Source organism: Etheostoma spectabile, chromosome 7 (assembly GCF_008692095.1).
Source record: "Etheostoma spectabile isolate EspeVRDwgs_2016 chromosome 7, UIUC_Espe_1.0, whole genome shotgun sequence".
Lineage (NCBI taxonomy): Eukaryota > Metazoa > Chordata > Actinopteri > Perciformes > Percidae > Etheostoma > Etheostoma spectabile.
In genome coordinates, this window is record NC_045739.1 from 10,775,045 (window position 1) to 10,784,118 (window position 9,074).

The 9,074-nt window shown below is 40.6% G+C and overlaps 1 protein-coding gene, 1 long non-coding RNA gene and 1 pseudogene across 3 annotated transcripts in view; 2 read left to right on the forward strand and 1 right to left on the reverse strand.

Moving 5' to 3' along the window:
- Positions 1 to 67: 67 nt before the first annotated feature.
- Positions 68 to 9,074, forward strand: part of idh3g (isocitrate dehydrogenase (NAD(+)) 3 non-catalytic subunit gamma) — a 16,109-nt gene continuing 7,102 nt past the window's right edge. The window contains exons 1-3 of one of the 2 annotated variants that reach the window (XM_032521071.1): positions 68 to 321; positions 491 to 538; positions 853 to 864. In XM_032521071.1, coding sequence (XP_032376962.1) covers positions 241 to 321; positions 491 to 538; positions 853 to 864 — 141 coding nt within the window. In that variant the 5' untranslated portion in view covers positions 68 to 240. The remainder of the gene's footprint in view (positions 322 to 490; positions 539 to 852; positions 865 to 9,074) is intronic. The other variant, XM_032521072.1, reaches the window with a different exon arrangement.
- Positions 2,894 to 4,597, forward strand: LOC116692317 (isocitrate dehydrogenase [NAD] subunit gamma 1, mitochondrial-like; annotated as a pseudogene).
- Positions 4,818 to 9,074, reverse strand: part of LOC116692632 (uncharacterized) — a 10,017-nt gene continuing 5,760 nt past the window's right edge. Inside the window, exon 3 of the long non-coding RNA XR_004332742.1 lies at positions 4,818 to 4,830. This is a non-coding gene — a long non-coding RNA (uncharacterized LOC116692632). The remainder of the gene's footprint in view (positions 4,831 to 9,074) is intronic.

Sequence of the window (9,074 nt, forward strand, 5' to 3'; positions counted from 1 at the left end):
AGTTTGCGCAAAGTTGTTCACGTGACCAAATTCATGATTTATAAATTTTTTGTTAAATTGCTGAACAGATATGTAATAAATCACAACTTTCCCTCTCTTTTTCTCTTTACTTTGTCACGAAAGCTACCATTCTATATTTAAATAAATTCATAAATATTTGCATTGACAAAACCCATCATACCTATCGCGCGAGCACAACACTTCATCTTCGTTCACGCGACCAGTGCTTTAAGAATCAAGATGGCTGCCCACAGTGCCGTGCTCTCGATGTCCAAAATTATTAATCCGTTCTGGGGTGGACGCCTTGGCAATACGGTTAAAGTAAGATAAGACACGTCGCTATGGTCACATTGGTTGTAAAAGTTGTTGTTGTGTGGCTTCAAACTAAAGTCGATTATTTAATCTAAACACAAGGTCATAGCATACAGTTGAATAGGCATGCTAGCAATCTTATTGCACATTTCTCACATCTCTATTCTTTGTATTTCAGGTATTTGGAACAACTCTGACAAGTCACAGGAATAAGACCTTACGTAGTGTGAGTGAATTGGATTGTCTCTGTGGGTGTCAATTTTCGAATGAGATGTGATTTTTGTCCATTTTAATGTAATAGAATAGAATAGAATGGTAACGTCACTAGCAATGTCCCAGAATCACGGCTAAGTTAATCAATAAAGCATTTATTTCCAAGCTGTATGGCTTTGGGACTAACTTCGGGAGTGGTATATTACTGTTATTCCACCTTCTTGGGGGAAGAGGTTGGGCCTGTACTCACTACTTCCTGGATTCTTATGTGGTTATCAGAATAACTCTTGTCCTTCTGCTTTCCTTGCTGTCCGTCTTCAACAACAGGGCGACAACATTGTAAGTAGCTGACTCTGATGGTTTATTCATAGACTGTTTAGGTTAACAATGCATTCACTTCACAAACAAGACAGAACATCACCTTTTCATACTAGAGCTGTATGATATAGGAATAAAGGAACTCATGTCAAGTTCATCATGGAATATCACATGTCTTTAATTACAAGTTCTAAATTTACAATATTAAAAAATCCTACAAAATGACAATGATACACATATATATATATATATATATATATATATATACACACTCACACACACACACACACACACACACACACAGTACAGGCCAAAAGTTTGGAACCACCTTCTCATTCAATGCGTTTTTATTTTCATGACTATTTACATTGTAAATTATCACTGAAGGCATCAAAACTATGAATGAACACAGATGGAATGATGTACTTAACAAAAAAGTGTGAAATAACTGAAAATATATCTTATATTCTAGTTTCTTCAAAGTAGCCACCCTTTGCTCTGATTACTGCTTTGCACACTCTTGGAAGTCTCTTGATGAGCTTGAGAGGTAGTCACCTGAAATGGTTTCCCAACAGTCTTGAAGGAGTTCCCAGAGATGCTCAGCACTTGCTGGCCCTTTTTCCTTCACTCTGTGGTCCAGCTCTCCCCAATTTTGAATAAATCCCCAACATTGTCACTAGCAAAGCACCCCCTCACCATCACACCTCCTCCTCCCTGCTTCACGGTGGGAACCAGGCATGTAGAATCCATCCGGTCACCTTTTCTGCATCGCAGAAAGACAAGGCGGTTGGAACCAAAGATCTCAAACTTGGACTCATCAGACCAAAGCCCAGGTTTCCACTGGTCTAATGTCCATTCCTTGTGTTTCTTGGCCAAAACAAATCTCTTCTGCTTGTTGCCTCTCCTTAGCAGTGGTTTCCTAGCTGCTATTTGACCATAAATGCCTGATTTGTGCAATCTCCTCTAAACAGTTGTTCTAGAGATGTGTCTGCTGCTGGAACTCTGTGTGGTCTCTAATCTGAGCTGCTGTTAACTTGCGATTCTGAGGCTGGTGACTAGGATGAACTTATCCTCAGCAGCAGAGGTGACTCTTGGTCTTCCTTTCCTGGGGCGGGCCTCATGTGAGCCAGTTTTGTTGTAGCCCTTGATGGTTTTTGTGACTGCACTTGGGGACAAATTCAAAGTTTTCGCAATTTTTCGGACTGACTGTCCGTTATTTCTTAAAGTATTGATGGACACTCGTTTCTCTTTACTTAGCTGATTGGTTTGCCATAATATGAACTCTAGAAGTTGTCCAAAAGGGCTGTCGGCTGTGTATCAACCTGACTTCTGTACAACACAACTGATGGTCCCAACTCATAATAAGGAAATAAATTCCACTAATTAACCCTGACAAGGCAAACCTGTGAAGTGGAAACCATTTCAGTGATTACCTCATGAAGCTCATTGAGAGAACACCAGGGTTTGCAGCACTATCAAAAAAGCAAAGGGTGGTTACTTTTAAAGAAACTGAAATATAAGACATGTTTTCAGTTATTTCACACTTTTTTTGATAAGTACATAATTCCACATGTGTTCATTCATGTTTTGATCCCTTCAGTGATGATCTACAATTTAAATACGTGTGTGTGTGTGTGTGTGTGTGTGTGTGTGGTGTGTGTGTGTGTGTGTGTGTGTGTGTGGTGTGTGTGTGTGTGGTGTGTGTGTGTGTGTGTGTGTGTGTGTGTGTGTGTGTGTGTGTGTGTGTGTGTGTGTGTGTGTGTGTGTGTGTGTGTGTGTGTGTGTGTGAATTGAGGGATGTATAGATATTGAGATAGCTTTCACCAACCATCAACCGACTGTGTTACTGGGATGGATGATCTTTTTTGATGGTGATGTTCATATTGTACTGGCATTAGTTTTAAAGTAGAAGGTTGGAAATCCCTCTAAATAAATATGCGTAACATGGTAACACGCCAGTAACAAACTAATAGGCATAGTAAATTGTAGTTGGGTTAAAATGTGCAAAACCACCAGTGTTGTACTTTCAGTTCAATGCAGTTAATAACGTATGAAATGCCACCGTTACAGCCCCTCCTGCAAGTATGGAGGCAGACACACTGTGACCCTCATACATGGAGATGGAATTGGTCCAAGGCTGTCAATCATGTCAAAGAGGTTTTCAGGTTGGTAAGATTTAAACTAAAACCTGTTCAAAGTGTTGACCACAGGCCAGTAAGGATTGCCTCACCATGTGGTTTGTACCATGCTGTAGGTTCAGCTGTGTCCCGGTGGACTTTGAGGTGGTGCATGTCACATCTGCTTTGGAGAGTGAGGATGATATCAACAATGCCATCACTGCCATTCGCCGTAATGGAGTTGCCCTCAAAGGTAAGCAGACCCCTTTGTTTTCGTGTCAAAAGCAGAGCGTGAAAACAAAGCGCTGCTGTGAGAATCATGTAGTTTATAATAAGACCATGACCAAGTGTGACACTGTGACTTTGTGATTCTTCTGATAGGTAACATAGAAACCAACCACACGTGGCGCCATCTGTCAAATCAAGAAATAATCTCCTTCGGTAAGAGTTAATGAACTATTCAGTTGATATGGGCTCCTTTTGTCAGATGGCTAGCATTCTTTCATAATTGTTCCAACAGCACAATGTTAGACCTGTATGCCAATGTGATGCACTGCCAGTCGCCCCTGGAGTCAGACTCGCCACAAGAACATTGACATCATGATCATCAGGGAGAAAACAGAGGGAGAGTACAGCAGTCTAGAGCACGAGGTAAGACAGAACAGAAACAATTAATTCTGTCTGCTGAAACACACGCATAGACTCCCTCCTTCGAAGTCTTTCTTTCTGTGTCTGTCTTTCTCTCCCACCATCTTCTCTTCCTTTTGAAATTGGAGTGAGCTACACCAATATACTATTAAAAGTACAGCATTTGTCTTATTTTAGAGTGTATCAGGGGTAGTGGAGTGCTCAAGATCATCACCAGGAACAATTCCCTCAGGATTGCTGATTATGCCTTCCGACTGGCCAGGGAGAAAGGTCGTAGTAGGGTCACTGCTGTACACAAGGCTAACATCATGGAGTTACTCTGAGACCATTGTATCTTGCCGGACCTGTCTGGTCACCTGAGTCTTACATTATATTGAGTTCTTAGTGCTGAAAATGTTGAGTTTGGCCTACTGCTCAACAGGAAGCTCGGCGATGGTTTGTTCTTGCAGTGTTGCAGAGAAGTGGCCTCTGGTTACCGGACATACATTTGACAGCATGATTGTGGACAACACCACCATGCAGGTGATAGAAGATTAAGTGACACACCTCTGAGTTTTGGAAAAGTTTTCATGGTGATATATCTCTATTATTCACTAACACTTTGCTGGTCTGTGTTTTAGCTGGTGTCCAAGCCACATCAGTTTGAGTGTGATGGTAATGCCCAATCTGTATGGGAATGTGGTGAGCAACGTGTGTGCCGGCCTGTGGGAGGGCCTGGCCTCGTGCCTGGGGCTAACTTTGGCCGCGTATGCTGTCTTTGAGACGTGAGTGTTCTGCAGTTCATGCTGTCCCCTCTGTTTTATAGAATGAAAAGTACATGAATCTGTCTTTCTGATATTTCAGGATTCAGATTTTTTATTATCATTATTACTTTATTTTCTGGTTCTCTTAGGCTACAAGGAAAACAGGAAAGAGTATTGCGGAAGGAACTTGCTAACCCTACTGCCATGCTGCTAGCTGGCTGTATGATGCTGGACCACCTTAAGTAAGCTTTTCCAGACAAAATACTTTCAGTACATACCTTCTGTTATTTGAGTTATATCTGTCACTGTGGTACCAGTAATAAATCATTCTATTTGATATCTACAGACTTACGAATATGCGAGTATGATCCGAAATGCAATCCTCACCACCATGAATGAAACCAGGGAAGTCTTCCTTCACTGCAGGCCTCTCCCCTCACCTGTTTCGCGACCACTAAGCCGCCATAGTTAAATGGTTTCTTCATTTAGTCCAGTTATGGAAAGTTTAATTCAGTTATTTGATTATTTTAGTACAGTCCAATTATTAGCCTGGGGATCCAAAATGTGAAAGGATTAAGGGTCTGGCATCAAGTATGAAGCCGGCCATCTCGAGGGGCGGTACTAAGCGTGCATTTGAAAATCTCACTGCACGCAATGGATAACATTACGACCAACACGACAACACAGGGGTGACGTATCCAGAGCCCCATACGCTTAGCTACCAGCAGAGCTAACTGGTAGATTGAACTACCATCATCTGTTTAACTCAGCTCTGGCCCGCCTATATCAGATAAACCGATGTGATTGGTGAGCTCGGCTACAAGGTATGTTAATGAGCAGCATTACTCAACGCCAGAGTAACCCCTGAGCAATCTCACGAGAACTCTGGATTTCCAGGGTACCAGTTATGAATTACATGGATCAAAGATTTGGGGCTGTGTTTTAGTTGTAAATTAAAGTGAAGCGATGTGATATACGATTTGGAAGTTTCCACAGGTGTTTATTTTGAAAATTGACTGGATGCTCTAGCCCTTTCATTCCCTGCCCGGCCTGTTGAATGCCCTGCGTCCCGTCAAATAAAATAAAAGACCTGGTAGAGCTGAGAGACGCTGCTGAGACGTACTGTGTCGTGGCTGTGGAATCACAGTCTTGAGTGGCCGCGTTGCTGGTGGTGGCCGTCTAACCCGCTGGAACACATCGTAGACGCACCTGGGGGAGGGGATATAGGGTTAACAGGCCATTGTTGCATGTCAGAGGTTAGAAGCCCTGGTGGCAGGTCTGGCATGTTTCCTGGTGGGCATCACATAACATTCACACAAAGCAGCATCGTGCCCTGTCAATTTCACAAAGCTCTTATGAAATGCTACAATGTACGATATCTGACTTTACATTGTGTGGCAGTAACATTAATTACCATCCTTGAGCTTATGTAAAAAACTGATCTGCTTATCATCCAAGGTAGACTGTTTGTTATTTGGCAGGATTTTTAAAAGATATGCAATATGTATTTATTTTTGCAGCGTGGAAACGGTTTTATTAAGTGCATACAGTATTAATCAAATACATAAAGCACTCAACAAATACAATTAGACTTTACATTTTTCTGTCATTTGGTCCTTTTAACTAAAATACATTTTGGGTCCTGTTTTTTTTGTTTTCTTTGCGTTGCACACAGCCGTATCGGGGGTCAGGGCACCACATCAGAGGTGGTCCAGTCCATCATGAGGAACATCCAGAGTAAAGGGCCTCTCACAACTGACCTCTAAACACACATTCATCAGAGGTGTGAGTTTAAACATGTTTTCCCGCATGTCAGTTTCCATGGCATCGGGTCTGATCACTGACATCGGACTGGTTCCTTTTTTTCCCTTTCTTGTTTAGCAGTTACTGAGCACTGTACAAACAGCCTTTTATCCACACGGTGGGTTTCAAATAATGACCTTCATGAGACAGATTTAAAACGGTTTACTTTGGAAATTCCATTATTACTCCTATTAGATGTAAATCTTACTGTAAGGATATTTTCTGGTTCATCAGGTTCATTCAGTTGGAAATAAGTGTTTTTGCAAATTGTTATGAATGTCAATGAGGATCATTATTTATTTACCAAATTATGACTATGTTACAGCTTTCTCAATTTGCCAAAATGTGCTATGTTCATTTAATGCTTTGCCTTTTTGTCATACTGTACTACGATATCAAGTTGGCTGTTATATAATGTTCTGTCTTTACATCAGATCAACGTTACTATAAAAATGGGGATGTAGCAATTTCATATATACTGTATCAGAGGAGGTGTACATCAATAGTTGTTGTCTGTGATATGTGAGCAGGTATAATACTGTATAACACAAAATATTATCAATAAAGTAAAATCTACCTTATCTTTTTACATGGAGATTTGAATATGAAACGTCTTTGAAATGCGTGTGTACACAAGTGTTTATATTATTCTGTGCACCCCATTTATCAGTGAGGGAAGGCTAAATAACAACCCCTCTGCAAATGCAATACAGTACAATAGCACCACAAAATACAGTATATCCTTCAAAATGATCATAACGTTGAATCAACACCTCTCTAAAACAGTTTCAACAAAAACGGAACATTATAGCCTCGTTAAGATCAGATTTGTTGCAGGCGGCATGTATTAGGCTGCATTAGTTTTAGCCAGGTGTACTAGTAAACTGGCAACTGGGATATAAAGCCTCCTAAAACGGGACCTTTTTATGCTAAGATTTGTTCAGATTTATCTTGATTCTTTGCCTCTGCTTCAAAGAAAGAAGCTCTTCTGGCCTCCTGCTGGGGATAAAGATATTTTTCTCCGAATAAGATCTAGCTCACTGATCCTTCCGTTTGTTTACAATTTCACGCCTCATCAACATTACTTGCAACATTGGATGACAAGCTGCTGTTTTACATTTAATCACTAGGTGGCTACAATGCTTTTCAGAGTTGTCACTACATGTAACTTGGAACAGCTGTGTGCTGTTACATACACTGTCAGACAAAGACAAAATGCAGAATATATTATCGTGTCAGTTATTACTGAACTGACAGTAGTGTGAAAAGCTGCAGGGAAACTGGCAGGCAGGTTGTTACACATAATTGGGAACATCAAATAATTCTTGGTCTTTCATTTGATTTCGGGAATCATCAGTGTTGGTTTAGACTACAAGTTTCTAAGACAAAGAATTTTGGATTTGCTCTCTGTTGCTCTCTCTCTTTCTCGTCTGTCCTCATTTAGCATAATCCAAACCATTTATTATAGTTTCACCTGGGAAAACCAAACCATCAATTTTTTCATCGTTTTTTTTTTTTTTTTTTTTTAGAATACTCTGACCACACAATCACATAAGGAAAACTGTCTCTGAGCCAGCAGCTGCAGGAGGAGTAGATAGTTGTTATAGTGGTATATATTATGAGTGTGTGTATATATACAGTAACCTGCTGCTCACATATATTGTACAAGTATTCCTAGCTGACTTCTCTTTCTCCGATGCGGTCAAGGGGCCATCCCATTGTAATGGCACTGGCCAATTTATCATGTGTCTAATTCTGTGGGAAACTTTTTTTTCTGTTAGAGCATTTGCATGTTGAGCAAAGATATCCTTCTTGAGGCTTCTTTTCTTTAGAATAGTTGTCAACAATCAATCACAATCTACAGTGGTAGTGTGTGAAATGTGCAGGAAATTACTAGGTGTGTACTTTGGCCTCTGCCAGTTGGCTGTGTTTAACTGTGTTACTCCCTCTCCAGTAAGGTAATTCACTCTACAGAGATTTAAAATCAATCAATTTTTGTTTAACTTTCTGTTTCTCAGCTTTTTATATTTCTTCCACTCACTGTTTACCTCACTGTACCACTCTGGAGCCGGGCAGGAGGCTGATGTCACGTTTGTGGAGAGAGTGAGATGTTTAAACAAATTCACGGGCCACTTGAACCTCTACTGACCCCATTCAGTCCTTGTGAGTGTTGAAAAGGGTAGGAAACTTTCAATATAAAAATCACTGGCCTACCATTTAATAGTGAGTTTATTTGGGGGGGGGGGGGGAATACACATAAAAAAGCAATACAAGGTCTTATGGCAAGTTTTAGTAAAAGTATGCCCAGGCTCAGGAGGCAGAGCGGTTGTCACAATCAGAAGGTCAGCGGTTTGATCCCTGACCCTTGCATTCTACATGTTGTGTCCTCGGGCAAGATACTGAACCAGAAATATGTGTCAGTGTGCGTGTGCATGTTATCACTTGTGATGAGCAGATGGCACCTTGCGTGGCTCTGCCACAAGTGTATGAATGTGTGTGAATGGGTGAATGCTGGCTTGTGTTCTAAAGTGCTTTGAGTGGTCGACGAGGACTGCTATATACAGTGGTGCTCAAAAGTTTACATACACATGCTTAAGTTGACTAAAAAGAGGAATAAAAAAATCATGTTTTGGAAATTTATTTAATACCTAAATTAAAAAATGAGGTAAAATCCAACCTTTAAGGACACCAATTTTCTTTGTGAATGAAAACGTATTGTAAATAAATAAATGTTCTTATTTAAAACAGGGGTCATAAGTATACATACCCCTATGTTAATTCCATAGAGGCAGGCAGATTTTTATTATTAAAGGCCCGTTATTCCTGGATTCAGGATATTAGCATCTGATAAAGTCCTTGGCCTAGAATTAAAATAGCCCCACATCCTCACATACTCTTCACCATGCTAGAGATTAGTGGT